Source organism: Emys orbicularis, chromosome 20, assembly GCF_028017835.1.
Source record: "Emys orbicularis isolate rEmyOrb1 chromosome 20, rEmyOrb1.hap1, whole genome shotgun sequence".
Lineage (NCBI taxonomy): Eukaryota > Metazoa > Chordata > Testudines > Emydidae > Emys > Emys orbicularis.
The window spans coordinates 17,766,167-17,781,783 of record NC_088702.1 but is presented as its reverse complement, the minus strand read 5'-3'; the positions used below and the strand labels follow the sequence as shown (position 1 = coordinate 17,781,783).

At 52.2% G+C, this 15,617-nt stretch overlaps 1 protein-coding gene across 1 annotated transcript; it reads left to right on the top strand.

Moving 5' to 3' along the window:
• Positions 1-823: 823 nt before the first annotated feature.
• On the top strand, positions 824-15,617 carry LOC135892211 (kallikrein-13-like). The gene is made up of 5 exons (XM_065419920.1): positions 824-958; positions 6,833-7,002; positions 8,949-9,040; positions 9,163-9,299; positions 15,462-15,617. Exons 1-5 carry the CDS (start codon positions 824-826, stop codon positions 15,615-15,617), a joined length of 690 nt encoding a protein of 229 aa, XP_065275992.1.

Below are 15,617 nucleotides of genomic sequence, written 5' to 3'. Positions count from 1 at the left end.
CCTGCAGAGACATGTGGAAATGGCTAGGTGACACTTGGAGCTTTTCCATCCCTACATGTCTATGATTCTATCGACTATATAGAATATTAAATATATTATTAAAATTAATATTTAATGTCACATAAAGGTCTAGAAGAAATCAAGCAAAATATTCCAGTTGAAACAAAATATTGCAACCTTATTCAAATGAATTGTTTTCACACCATCAAAACAGAATGATCGTTTTTGGCTTTTTCTCATCCAAAATATCAAAATTGACACAGAGAATTGGGCAGATAATGGATTTTTCTCTTCACTGGCAATTTTGGGGGGGAAATCATTTGGGATCAAGCAAAACATTTCATTTTATCTGAAACTAAACGTTTCATTTGGACATTCAGCATTTTTAAACATTTTTTTTTTCCGAACTAAAAGTTAAAGGAAATTTCTAAACAGTCATTTGGAAGTGCAAATTCGGAAATGTTTGGTTCGGAAATTTTTGAAACAAAATGTTTTGGTTTTTTGGAATTTTCTTTGGGGGGGGGTGTTATTTTTTGACTGAAACATTTCAGCAAAATTGACACATGATCATCTTCTATGAAATGATAGCCAGTTACTACTGGTGGGTCCACAAGTGGCCAATAAAACCAATCCAGATTATTGAGTCAGGCTGCCAGGCATTCTTTCCTCCTTTCCCATTTCTCTGTTTCCTGATGTCTTAGCTGGGTCTTGAAACGCTGGGATCCTTCCCACAAGGTCCTTCTCCATTTTAGTGGGTGGAGAGCTTGGGTTTCCCATATGTCCTCAATGACAGAGCAGGCAAACAAAGAGACAGTTTCTCTCAATGGCTGAGAAGACAGATGAAGGCTACAGCAGGATGGCGATCTCTTGTTTTCCTGGCGTTTGGATGAAGACCCTCATCCTGCCAAGCACTGTGTGGACACTGGTGTGGAACGGCATTTCCACACAGGGTGCTCAGGTGAGGGCAGGGGGCCATCGGGATATGACCTCCCACTTTTTACTGGCTGTAAGGGCAAGCAACAGCGGTGAGCGACGGAGAGGAGCGAGCGGGGGGTGGGGTTTATGGGGGGAAGAGGTGGTGTGAGGGCGAGGCCTCAGGATGAAGGGGCAGCACTAGGCTGGGAGATCAGGGGGAAGGGGTGGTATGGGGGCGGGAGCTCAGGGGAAGGGGTGGCCCAGGGGCGGGGCCTCAGGTGGAAGGGAAGGTGCGAGGGTGGGGCCACTGTTGAGGCATGGGTGGCCCCCCACTTTTAGGGAGCTTCCATTGCCCCTGTCTCCACATTAAAAAGAAATCACGCATGTCGTCAGATGTTCGGCTGCGTGGGTGTGTTCTCTCTGCGTGCTGCACTGGCTCTGGCCAGATAGCCCGTACAGCAGGCTCCGATCAAACTGCCCAATGAGACCACCAGACTCGGTTTTCAGTGAAGGCGCCGGGCCAGGTTTATTGTCGACAAAGCCCGGTAATAGCACCTGGCAGACTCTACGAGGATACTAAGACATGTCTGCCCGTGACAATGGACGCAGCTCAGTCAGTGGCGGGACTTTCCACTGCCCCCTTGGCTGGCCAAAGATACTCCCTCTGAGATACATCTTTATACACAGATACAAAAAAATTACATATTGCCCCTGATGTATCAGGGTGCCACCCTCTGATGTATTATGGCGCCAACCATTACCTTGTACTTGTTGGTTTGATCAAAACATCTCTATCCATCATGCTGTCATCCTGACCTTATCCTTCAGATGGCTCAGCGTGTGCCTGTTATCTTTGGGAAATGTGTTTGGTATCAAGGTGTTCTGGTACCAGTAGCGTAGCTAGGGGGCTCAGGGGAAGCAGCCGCTTCCCCTCAGCACATTTTTAAAAAGCGGCGCCTGCTGGGCCGGCACTGGGCTCCTGCAGGCAAGGGGGGGGCGGGAAGCACGGTCAGACTCCGGAGGAGCCATTGGGGGGGGGCGGCAGGCGCGGCCGGAGGAGCGAAGGGGCCGGCTCCTCGGCCATTGTGCCCCACACTCAACGCGGCCCCAACATCGCCGCGGCCGCCTCCTGCAGCGGCTCAGGGCTCGGCAGCCGAGCGCTCTGCAGCTGGCAGGCAGATCCCCTCTCCCCGGCAGCTTCCTGCTTCCCTCGGCCCGGGCAGCCCAGCATTAGCAAGGGGTGGGGACCCCGCCCCTTGCTAATGCTGGGCTGCCCGGGCCGCTGCCGGGGAGAGGGGATCTCGCCAGCTGCTGCCCGCCCCACTGCTCCGTTCCCCCCAGCCCCCAGGAGAAGCGAGCAGCGCCCGCCCACCACCCCTTCCCCCCGCCCTGCCCCCCTCGACCGAGCCCCTCCGAGGGGGGGCGCAGCATGGCCGCAGCGTGGCCGGAGGAGCCGGGGGGGGGGGGCGCAGCGCGGCGCGGCTGGAGGAGCCAGCCAAGGGGGGGGGGGGCGCGGAGCGGCCAGAGGAGGAGCCATGGGGGGGCGCCTTTTTTATGTTTGCTCCCCCTGCACTTAGAACCTGGCTACGCCACTGTCTGGTACCACCTTCCTGGCATGTGTTTGCATTTATTTTCTTGTGCCTAACTCTACTTAGGAATGTGTGTTTTCGAAATATCAGCCCTGTTCTTGCCAGACTCTGTGAGCAGGGCCCGCCTCTTGCTCACAATGTAACTTTGCTTTATATCAGCAAAGTTTTGACTACTTTAGCCCAGGTCTCAGGCCTCATATCAGGCCTCTGATACATGGGCTTATGTTTCAGGCCCTTTTCTTACTACAGCACACATCTGTAGTATTCCATATTCACATCCATATCCAAGTCCTGTGGCGATCGGCGACAGGAGCGAGACAGCAATGACCGGAAGCTCCTAGTCACCGACTGGCATGAACGCAGTGGCTGTCAGAGGGCCATTTTTGCATTTGGAGAGAGGCAGGCCTGCAACTTGGCAGCCACAAACGCGACAGAGCAGCTGTTTTTAGGGCTCGCTCCGCTCCCCTGCATGGGGTGTGGAGGGGGAAGGGGGGTGTCACGAGCAGGACATGGGCAATTTGACCTAGTGCTCAAAGCAGGAGTTGGGAAATCAGGCCAGGCTACATACCCGGAGATCAGAGTCCAAGGTAGGCCCGAGGGCAAACCCAGAGTTGAACACTGGGAGGCAGGGTCTGGTTACCAGGAGCTCAGAGGTAGGAGCCAAACTTGAGAGCAGAACCATGGATCAATACCCAGAGTTAGGCTGGGTCAGGATACCAGGAAGAGGAAGAGGACAAGGAAGGCGAAGAGGACGAGGAAGGGGACAAGGAAGGGGAAGAGCGGCACACACTCCAGAGCAGGACAGAAGGTTCAGGGAGTCGCTTTCAGCAATGGAGAAGGTGCCGTTCCAAGGGCTAATTCCTGCCGGGTTCCCCTGCAGAGGACGGAGGCGGGAACAAAGGCCGGCTTGCTTCCGCAATTCCCCAGGATCCAACCTGCTTGTGCCAGGTATATGAGGGCAGAGGAAGTCGCCTGGCTGCCGACATGCGGGGCAGCTCCCCAGATACGGCAATCAAGTTGACTCACAGGGACAGCCCATTCCCCTGGCATATAAAGTGGACCATCCTGGAGGATCCTTAGTTTTGTCCAAGACACAACCACCAGAGCCTCTTCCGCTCCCGAGGGCCCCGCGCCAGGAGCTACAGGTGAAGCAGGGCCAGTCCAGCCCCTGTTGTAGGGATGCCTGGCTGGGGGCATCAGGGCACTGGGGTGGAAAGGAGATAGCTATGGTTTGGGGAGCAACATAGGGTGATGGCTTGGGGCATCTTGCAGTTATTGGGGTGATTATTGGCTGCCAGTGGAATCACTCTGTTTTGGGGGTATTGATGGGATGGAATGGGGGCTCTGCTCTGTTATTGGGGGTGATTATGGGCTATGAGGGGGTATTGCCTTATTATTGGGGGTGGTTATCATAGAATCATAGAAAATTAGGGTTGGAAGAGACCTCAGGAGGTCATCTAGTACAACCCCCTGCTCAAAGCCGGACCAACTCCAACTAAATCATCCCAGCCACAGTTTGTCAAGCCGGGCCTTAAAAACCTCTAAGGATGGAGATTTCACCACCTCCTTAGGTAACCCATTCCAGTGCTTCACCACCCTCCTAGTGAAATAGTGTTTCTTAATATCCCCACTGCAACTTGAGACCATTACTTCTTGTTCTGTCATCTGCCACCACTGAGAACAGCCTACCTCCATCCTCTTTGGAACCCCCCTTCAGGTAGTTGAAGGCTGCTATAAATTCCCCCCTCACTCTTTTCTTCGGCAGACTAAATAAACCCAGTTCCCTCAGCCTCGCCTCATAAGTCATGTGCCCCAGCCCCCTAATCATTTTCGTTGCCTGCTGCTGGACTCTCTCCAATTTGTCCACATCCTTTCTGTAGTGGAGGGACCAAAACTGGACACAATACTCCAGGTGTGGCCTCACCAGTGTTGAATAGAGGGGAATAATCACTTCCCTCGATCTGCTTCATCAGATTTCTTTTGGACCAATCCTCCAATTTGTCTAGGTCACTCTGGACCCTATCCCTACCCTCCAGCATATCTACCTCTCCCTCCAGCTCAGTGTCATCTGCGAACTTGCTGAGGGTGCAATCCAACCCATCATCCAGATAATTAATAAAGATATTGAACACAACTGGCCCCAGGACCGACCCTTGGGGCACTCCGCTTGATACCGGCTGCCAACTAGACATGGAGGCATTGATCACTACCCATTGAGCCCAATGATCTAGCCAGCTTTCTATCCACCTTATAGTCCATTCATCCAATCCATACTTTTTTAACTTGCTGGCTAGAATACTGTGGGCGACCGTATCAAAAGCTTTGCTAAACTGAAGATATATCACATCCACTGCTTTCCCCTTATCCACAGAGCCCGTTATCTCATCATAGAAGGCAATCAGGTTGGTCAGGCATGACTTGCCCTTGGTGGATCCATTTTTACTTTTCCTGATCACTTTCCTCTCCTCCAAGTTCTTCAAAATGGATTCCTTGAGGACCTGCTCCATGATTTTGCCGGGGACTGAAGTGAGGCTGACTGGTCTGTAGTTCCCCGGGTTCTCTTTCTTCCCTTTTTTAAATATGGGCACTATATTTGCTTTTTTCCAATTGTCCGGGACCTCCCCCGATCACCACGAATTTTCAGAGATAATGGCCAATGGCTCTGCAATCACATCAGCCAACTCCCTCAGCACCCTCAGATGCATTAGATCTGGACCCATGGACTTGTGCATGCCCAGCTTTTCTAAATAGTCTTTAACCTCTTCTTTCACCACTGAGGACTGCTCACCTCCCCCTCATACTGTGTTGCCCAGTGCAGCAGTCTGGGAGCTTGTCTGTGAAGACTGAGGCAAAAAAAGCATTGAGTACTTCAGCTTTTTCCACATCATCTGTCACTAGGTTGCCTCCCCCATTCAGTAAGGGTCCCACACTTTCCCTAACCTTCATCTTGTTGCTAAAATACCTGTAGAAACCTTTCTTGTTACCCTTCACATCCCTTGCTAGCTGCAACTCCAATTGTGCCTTGGCCTTCCTGATTACACTCCTGCATGGTCTAGCAATATTTGTATACTCCTCCCTAGTCATCTGTCCAAATTACCACTTCCTGTAAGCTTCCTTTTTGTGGTTAAGCTCACCGAAGATTTCACTGTTAAGCCAAGCTGGTCACCTGCAATATTTGCTATTCTTTCTGCACTTCAGGATGGTTTGTTCCTGCAACCTCAATAAAGCTTCATTAAAATACAGCCAGCTCTCCGGGACTCCTTGCCCCCTCATATTAGCTTCCCAGGGGATCCTGCCCATCAGTTCCCTAAGGGAATCAAAGTCTGCTTTTCTGAAGTCCAGGGTCTGTATTTTGCTACTCTCCATTCTTTTGTCAGGATCCTGAACTCGACCATCTCATGGTCACTGCTGCCACGGTTGCCACCCACTTCTACTTCCCCTACCAACTCTTCCCTGTTTGTGAGCAGCAGGTCAAGAGGAGCACGGCCCCAGTTGGTTCCTCCAGCACTTGCACCAGGAAGTTGTCCCCAACACTGTCCAAAAACTTCCTGGATTGTCTGTGCACTGCTGTATTGCTCTCCCAGCAGATGACAGGGTGATTGAAGTCCCCCATGAGAACCAGGGCCCGTGATCTGGAAACTTCTGTTAGTTGTCCAAAGAAAGCCTCGTCTACCTCATCCTCCTGGTCCAGTGGTCTATAGCACACACCCACCACGACATCACCCTTGTTGCTCTCGCCTCTAAACTTAACCCAAAGACTCTCAACAGGCTTTTCCCCAGTTTCAAACTGGAGCTCTGAGCAATCATACCACTCTCTTACATACAATGCAACTCCTCCACCTTTCCTCTCGTACCTGTTCTTCCTGAACAGTTTATACCCATCCATGACAGTGCTCCAGTCATGTGAACTGCCCCACCAAGTTTCTGTTATTCCAATCATGTCATAGTTCCTTGAGTGTGCCAGGATTGCCTGCTTCCCGTCTTGTACCCTCCTCCTTGTGTTTCCTCCCGGTATCCCACTCCCCCACTTACCTCTGGGCTTAGGTCACCATCCCCCGGCGAACCTAGTTTATGGCATCCTAAGGGGCATTTCTCTGTTATTGGGGGGATTACGGGGTGGAATGGGGCACTCAGTGAAGATGGAGGGCTTGGTGGTTTGGTTGCTCAGTTTGTACTTGGAAGACGTGGCTTCTAATCTCTGGTCCGACGCTCCATCCCTGTAGGACCGTGGCCCAATCTTGTAGCCTCTCTGTGCCTCAGTTTCCCCATCTCTACAATGGGGATCATAGCCCTGCCCTGCCTCACCAAGGAATTGTGGGGATAAATAGGAACCCTCAGACTCAGAGGGAGACCGGATCATTGTGGGGAGAACCTGCCTCTTCAGCTTGCGGCCCTACCAGGTGGCTCTCCTGAGGAACGGCCGTGTCACCTGTGGCAGAAGCCTGATAGACCCAAAGTGGGTGCTAACTGCTACGCACTGCGGCAGACGAGGGATCAGGTAAGTCAATGCGGGGGTGGAGGGAGAGAGGGAGTTGCATGGGAATAACCCACGTCCCCAGTCCTTATCTTCTCCCTTGGTGTCCCCCCATCCATGCCCAGGTCTCCCTCTGCACCCCCGAATCCCCAGCCCCATCCTCCTCCATTTTTTTCCAGCCCTCAAATCATTTTTGTGGTTCTTCTCTGCACCCGCTGTGGTTTTCCAGCATCCTTGTACAGATGTGCCTCGGCATGGCAGTATTGGCCTCCCCAGCGGTGTGTGCAGAGGGAAACTCACCTCCGGGCTCGCCAGCATCAGCCCCTTTAGCATCCCACAGGCAGTTCATGTGCAGGTGCTCTAGGAGCTGATGGAATGGAGCAGAGCTCCAAGAAATATTTTCCCTTGACTCCAACCTGCTGCCCCCTGCTGGTTTTAGGGCATCAGTGGGGCCCTACGGCTGAAGCCCTGAGTCCTGGCACCTCCTGTAGGGCTGAAGCCCCAAGTTCCCCTGCTCAGCAGCTGAAGCCCGGAGCCAGAATGGAGGAGGGATGTGGGGAGCTCCGGGAAATACTCGATGAGAATTTAAGCCCTGGAATGAACTCCTGGCATTCCGCAGAAGGGGAGTGCCAGAAAAATTGAAAGCAATTCAAGCTGCCTTTTTAGAGTTCAGTAATTACTGCAGGGCCTGAAGATAGATCTGTCCTTCCCCCCTAACTCTCTTTGTGTGTTAGGACGAAGCTGGTATCTTTGTTATATTTGGAAAAACTAATTAAAACATATAAATAATATGTTAAAAATCACAATGTCTCGTGTCGGCATTTTTGCAACGTTTCAATTTTACCAGTCCAGACTGTGACGCATGGCTAGAAAGGGTTAAACACCCTGCAAAATAAATAGCCCACAGGAGACATATGGGGAGATAATGTTTGTGTGTTTGTGTTTTGCTCCCCCAACTTTTCGATTCGGTGGAAATTTCGAAACTCTTTGACTCAGATTTACTCTGCAATTCTCAGTGCTCCCGCACGTTGGTTTAACTTGGCATGAGCGAGCCGCAGTAACCCAGGAGAAGGCAAAAGTAAAAATAACCATGTTAAGTGGGTCCCAAAAGTAGGGTGAGCAGATAGCACGTGTGAAAAACTGGGACACTTTTTTTCATTGAAAGGGGTATGGTGGCATATATAAGACTAAACACCTAATATTGGGACAATCCCGATATTGGGACATCTGGTCACCCTACCCAAAAGCCAAGGACAAGGAGTTCACGAATTTTGGTGAAAACTGCAGTTTTGATAACACCAAAATATCCCACAAATTTGGGGCAATTTCACCAAATTGTTCATCCAGCTGTGTAAAACCAGGTGCAAGAAACAATAGTGTCAGAAACAATGGCTAAGAATGTGTGGAAGGTGACTGTGCAGACAGAGAGAAAACTAACAAAATATGTTGTGTACATGTGGCATGAGAACAAAGCATGATACCATAGAATCATAGAATATCAGGGTTGGAAGGGACCTCAGGAGGTCATCTAGTCCAACCCCCTGCTCAAAACAGGACCAATCCCCAACTAAATCAATCAATGTACAGAAATTGGGACTGAAAATAACCAACCAATCATAAAGTGCATGATTTCATGTAAAATGGATGGCGTATGTGTCAGAATAGGGTTAAACTTGTATATAAAATAACCAATACTTGGTTATTTGTGGCATTATTTGTGGCATGTCACATTCCCACCCCTTACATGTGACTGACCAACTCTGTGCAGTCTAAGTGTATGGCAAGCAAAACACGAGATCGGACAAGATTGGAGTCGAACTGAGTTCTTGAGGAATTAAATTGACGAGGTCTCAGAGGCTACTCCAGCTTCAAATCACAATGAAATATTATAAAATCACATAAAATACTGGATCTAAATGAAACAATTTGTTTTTTTTCGCTTTTCCGTTCATCAAAATTTCTCTTTTCAGGAAAATGAATGAGGCCAGATCCCAGCGGGGGTCAATGGGCCGTAGCTCCATTGGAGTCAATGGGGCCAGATCCCAGCTCGGGTCAATCAGCCGTAGCTCCATTGGAGTCAGTGGATCTGTGCCAGTTTACAGCAGTTGAGGGTCCTACACTAAGTTTTTTTCTCTTGCACCTTGTTCCCTGCTGATGATCTCCTGTTTTTCTGTCATTGCCCAGGGCTGTTCACGGCTATTCTGCAGTGTGCAGATCTCTATAGCATCAGCCAGGCCAGGTGCCGGGACATTTACCAGGGCAGGATCACGGAGAACATGTTCTGCGCTATCGTGGAACAGGACAGCATAGGCACATGCCAGGTAAGGGGACATCCTGGAGAGCAGGGTAAGTGCCAGGTGTCGGCGCTCACACAGCTCAATACTTTTTATCCCCTACAACCGGCAAACCCTTCTCAGCCTGCTACTGAGGGGCCGTCGTCACTCAGCCCCTGGCCCCAGCCAGCCATGGAAGAACAGCCCATCTGCCCTCCAGCCACACTAGGGTGACCAGATGCCAAAGATGAAATATCGGGACGCCGGGGGGGGGCGTGCCCCCCGCCCCGCCGCAGCCCTCTGCAGCCGCTGGCTGGGCCCCCGGCTCTGCAATCAGACATACAGCGCTCGGCTGCTCCTCTGCCCTAAAAGCCAGCCTCCCTCCCGGCACGGGCTTGTCCCGCCTCCGCACACGAAGGCTGGTGCAGGAGGCAAAGTCCCGGGGGGTGGGGCCGGGAAGGCCGCAGGAGCAGGGGGCAGCCCTGCAAAGGAGGCACAGACCCCCCCTTCCCCACCCTGTAGCTGCCATAAGCTCCAGTGAACAAACCGGAGCGCTCCCCCCTTGGTGTGTTTGGGACTGCCGAGCCGAGCCGCTTCCTTCTTCCCCCGCCGCCTCCGCTCCACTCACGGGCAGGAGGTTTCGGGTTACAGCGCCCGCACCCCGGACCCCCCACAGCCGCCGCGCCAAGAGAGAGGCGCGGACTTGGAGCAACTGCCCGACCCTCCTCCCTCCATCCCCCCGCCACACATCCCTCCTCCGCTGGCCTCCTGGCGCAGCTGCTGCACCACACCACCTTCTTAATCTTCATGGCGGCCGCGCCACACACGCTGGTGTCCGGCCTCCCTCCAGCGCTTGCGCCGCCGCCACACAGCTGATCAGCGTGCAAGCGGCGTGCGTGGGGAAGAGGCGGGGCCAGGGCGGGGATTTGGGGAGCTATCCAATGGGGGAAGGAGGGGGCGGAGTCAGGGCAAGGAGGGGGGCGCGAGCCGGAGCGGAGGGCAAAAATTGCTTCTTTGTCCAGTGTCCCGACCAAACATCGGTCGGGAGGCGGGACAAACTAAGGCCTGGTCTACACTACGACTTTAATTCGGATTTAGCTGCCTTAATTCGAATTAACGCTTGACCCGTCCACACAACGAAGCCAGTTAATTCGAATTAAAGGGCCCTTTAATTCGATTTCTGTACTCCTCCTCGACGAGAGGAGTAGCGTCAAAATCGGTATTGTTAATCCGAATTAAGGTTAGTGTGGCCGCAATTCGATGTTATTGGCCTCCAGGAGCTATCCCACAGTGCACCATTGTGACCGCTCTGGCCAGCAATCTGAACTCGCATGCACTGGCCAGGTGGACAGGAAAAGCCCCGGGAACATTTGAATTTCATTTCCTGTTTGCACAGCGTGGAGAGCACAGGTGACCACAGAGAGCTCATCAGCACAGGTAACCATGCAGGCTGATAATCGAAAAAGAGCACCAGCATGGACCGTACAGGAGGTACTGGATTTGATCTCTATATGGGGAGAGGATTCAGTGCTAGCAGAACTGCGTTCGAAAAGACGAAATGCCAAAACTTATGAAAAAATTTCCAAGGGCATGATGGAGAGAGGCCACAATAGGGACACAGATCAGTGCCGCGTGAAAGTCAAGGAGCTCAGACAAGCCTATCAAAAAGCAAAGGAGGCAAACGGTCGCTCCGGGTCAGAGCCGCGGACATGCCGCTTCTACGCTGAGCTAAATGCATTTCTAGGGGGGGCCGCCACCACTACCCCACCTCTGACTGTGGATTCCGAGCTGGGGATAATCTCATCAGGTACACCTGATGATTCCGTGGAAGGGGAAGAGGAGGAGGAGGAGGACGAGCTGGCAGAGAGCACCCAGCTCTCCGTTCTCCCCAACAGCCAGGATCTGTTTCTCACCCTGACTGAAGTACCCTCCCAAGCCTCCCAAGCCAGCACCCAAGACCATGACCCCATGGAAGGGACCTCAGGTGAGTTTACCTTTTAAAATATAAAACATGGTTTAAAAGCAAGCATTTTTAATGATTAATTTGCCCTGAGCACTTGGGATGCATTCGCAGCCAGTACAGCTACTGGAAAAGTCTGTTAACATGTCTGGGGATGGAGCGGAAATCCTCCAGGGACATCTCCATGAAGCTCTCCTGGAGGTACTCCAAAAGCCTTGCCACAAGGTTTCTGGGCAGTGCAGCCTTATTCCGTCCTCCATGGTAGGACACTTGACCACGCCATGCTAGTAGCAAGTAATCTGGTATCATTGCCTGACAGAGCCTGGCAGCGTATGGTCCCGGTGTTTGCTGGCATTCAAGCAACATCCGTTCTTTATCTTGCTGTGTAATCCTCAGGAGAGTGATATCGCTTAGGGTAACCTGGTTGAAATAAGGGAATTTAATTAAGGGGACAGAGGTGGCCGTTCCTACTGGGCTGTTTGCCTGTGGCTGAAAAGAAATCCTTCCCTGCATTTAGCCAAGTGCAAAGTGGGGGGGGAGGATTGGCCCAGAGCTTTTCGCGTTTTGCTAGCAGGGATCTTCCCTGATACCAGCCACGCGGTGGGGGGAGGGAGAAAGCACTCATCCCAGAGAATTCATGGCGGGTGGGGGTGGGGGGGTTGTTAGTTTGGTTCCTGCTGGGATCTTCCCTGATACCAGCCACGCGGTGGGGGGAGGGAGAAAGCACTCATCCCAGAGAATTCATGGCGGGTGGGGGTGGGGGGGTTGTTAGTTTGGTTCCTGCTGGGATCTTCCCTGATACCAGCCACGCGGTGGGGGGAGGGAGAAAGCACTCATCCCAGAGAATTCATGGCGGGTGGGGGTGGGGGGGTTGTTAGTTTGGTTCCTGCTGGGATCTTCCCTGATACCAGCCACGCGGTGGGGGGAGGGGAAAGCACTCATCCCAGAGAATTCATGGCGGGTGGGGGTGGGGGGGTTGTTAGTTTGGTTCCTGCAGGGATCTTCCCTGATACCAGCCACGCGGTGGGGGGAGGGAGAAAGCACTCATCCCAGAGAATTGGATGGGGGGGGGGTGTTAACCTTCAGCAGCAGAAAACAAGCTAACAGGAAAACTGCAGCACAACGGGCTTTGCTTGGTATGTGGGAAAGCAGGGCGCAGAAGCCTAAAGACAGTGGCTTACCATGGCAGCATGCAAGGTGAATTCTGTTGCCCGGACCTGCGTCTGTGATCTCTAGCAGCAAAGCCACAGGCACTCAATATTAAGAGGCAAAATGCGACCTTGCACAGAAATCACATGTGCTATGTAATGTGAATAGTATACACCGTGAAAGAGTATAAGCATTGTTCTGAAAAATGTATCTTTTAAAAAAATTCTCTCCTTTTTTCACTCCCTCCAGCAGGTGCAAATGTTTCAAGCCTCCCTCCTCCTTCCCGAAGGCTATCCCAGATAAGGCGTCGTAAAAAAAAGACGAGAGAAGAGATGTTTTCCGAAATCATGCAATCCACCAGGAATGAAAGAGCTCATCTGAATGAGTGGAAGGAGACGGTTTGCAAGTATAGGAAAGAAGCCAGTGACCGTGAGGACAGGAGGGACCAACGTGAGGACATGAGGGACCAACGTGAGGACAGAAGGGACCAACGTGAGGAGAGGAGAGACCCTCGAGATGAGAGGTGGCGGCAGGAAGATCAGAGGAGTCGGGAAGCAACGCTGGGGCTGCTGCGTGAGCAAACAGACATGCTCCGGCGTCTGGTGGAGCTTCAGGAACGGCTGCTGGAGAACAGAGTGCCGCTACAGCCCCTGTATAACCCCCCTACCTCCTCACCATGTTCCATAGCCTCCACACCCAGACGTGTAAGAACACGGGGGGGGAGGCTCCGTACACCCTCCCATTCCACCCCAGTGGACAGCCCAAGCAAAAGGCTGCCATTTTTTTAACCTTTTTTTACTGGGCTTTTCCTTCCCGCAGATCCTCCTCCCAAACCCCACTCAGGTTCTCTCCCTCTTTTTATAATCAATTAATAAAGAATAAATGATTTTTAAACAATGGTGACTTTATTTCCTTTGAAAGCAAGCTGGGGGAAGGGGGAGGGTGGGTTCCTTACAGAGAATGAGTCAATAAAGGGGGCGGGTTTTCAGGAAGGATAAACAAACATAAATTTCACACTGTAGCCTGGCCAGTCATGAAACTGGTTTTCAAAGCTTCCCTAATGCGCAGCGCTTCATCGTGTGCTCTTCTAATCGCCCTGGTGTCTGGCTGCGAGTAATCAGCAGCCAGGCGATTTGCCTCAGCCTCCCACCCTGCCATAAAGGTCTCCCCCTTGCTCTCACAGAGATTGTGAAGCACACAGCAAGCAGTAATAACAATGGGGATATTGGTTTGGTTGAGGTCTGAGCGAGTCAATAAGGATCGCCAGCGACCTTTTAAACGGCCAAATGCACATTCTACCACCATTCTGCACTTGCTCAGCCTGTAGTTGAACAACTCCTGACTCCTGTCCAGGCTGCCTGTGTATGGCTTCATGAGCCATGGCATTAAGGGGTAGGCTGGGTCCCCAAGAATAACAATTGGCATTTCAACATCCCCCACGGTTATTTTCTGGTCCGGAAAGTAAGTCCCTTGCTGCAGCCGTTTAAACAGATTGGTGTTCCTGAAGACGCGAGCGTCATGAACCCTTCCCGGCCAGCCCACATGGATGTTGGTGAAACGTCCCTTGTGATCCACAAGTGCTTGCAGCACCATTGAGAAGTACCCCTTGCGGTTTATGTACTGGGTACCCTGGTGCTCCGGTGCCAAGATAGGAATATGGGTTCCATCTATTGCCCCACCACAGTTAGGGAATCCCATTGCAGCAAAGCCATCCACTATGACCTGCACATTTCCCAGAGTCACTACCTTTCGTAGCAGCACCTCAGTGATTGCTTTGGCTACTTGCATCACAGCAGCCCCCACAGTAGATTTGCCCACTCCAAATTGATTCCCGACTGACCGGTAGCTGTCTGGCGTTGCAAGCTTCCACAGGGCTATCGCCACTCGCTTCTCAACTGTGAGGGCTGCTCTCATCTTGGTATTCTGGCGCTTCAGGGCAGGGGAAAGCAAGTCACAAAGTTCCATGAAAGTGCCCTTACGCATGCGAAAGTTTCTCAGCCACTGGGAATCGTCCCACACCTGCAACACTATGCGGTCCCACCAGTCTGTGCTTGTTTCCCGGGCCCAGAATCGGCGTTCCAAGCCTATAACCTGGCCCATTAACATCATAATCTCCAAAGCACCGGGGCCCGCGGTCTCAGAGAATTCTGTGTCCGTGTCCATGTCCTCATCACGCTGGTCGCTGCGCTGCAATCGCCGCCTCCTCCTCCTCGCCTCTTTTTTCTGGTCCTGTGTAAGCATAAACTCCACGAGAAAGCGTGAGGTGTTTATAATGTTCAAGACTGCGTTCTGGAGCACAACGGGATCCATGCTTGATGCAGAATGGAGTCTGCAGAGTTCACTCAGGAAAAAAGGCGCGAAATGGTTGTCTGCCGTTGCTTTCAGGGAGGGAGGGGGAGGCTGTACCCAGAACTACCTGCGACAATGTTTTTTGCCCCATCATGCACTGGGGTCTCAACCCAGAATTCCAAGGGGGGTGGAGACTGCGGGAACTATGGGATAGCTATGTAAAAGCTACCCACAATGCAACGCTCTGGAAATCGATGCTACTATGGTAGCTTGGACGCACACCACCGAATTAATGGTGCCTAGTGTGGCCGAATACATTCGCATTTATAAAATCGGTTTCCTAAATTCGAATTATATAAATTCGGATTAATCCTGTAGTGTAGACATACCCAAGTAAATATCGGGACAGTCCCGATAAAATCGGGACGTCTGGTCACCCTAGGCCACACCGAGCCCTAAGGGCTGGGCTTCATCCAGCTCCTGGGCCTGAAAGAGGTCCTGGAACAGTTTTTATAGTGGGGGGCTGAGAGCCATTGTACAAAACTGTAAACCCTGTACATGATGGAAACCACTTCAAGCCAGGGGGTGATGCCGCACGCCCAGCACCTCTAGTTCTAGCACCTCTGGGCCTGATCCCCAGCTCAGGTGTAGCAGGCTCGGACCACCTGAACTCATTTCTGCTCTTTAAACCCTTCCTCTGTGTGTGTGTGTGTCTGTGTGTTGCTGCCGCCCCCTGCTGGAGAGGATGAGCCCTGGTCTGTGTGTGTGCACACGTGGGCATGGCTGTGTTTTGCTGATGGCGCTCACTGCAGGGCGATTCAGGAGGCCCACTGGTCTGCAACGGGCAGCTGCAGGGCGTGGTCTCCTGGGGGAAGTCTGTCTGTGCCCTGCCAGGACAGCCCATTGTCTGCAAAGCTGCCCAGTGGGTGAGGAGCACCATAAGGAGGAAGTGCGCCAGATCAGACTGA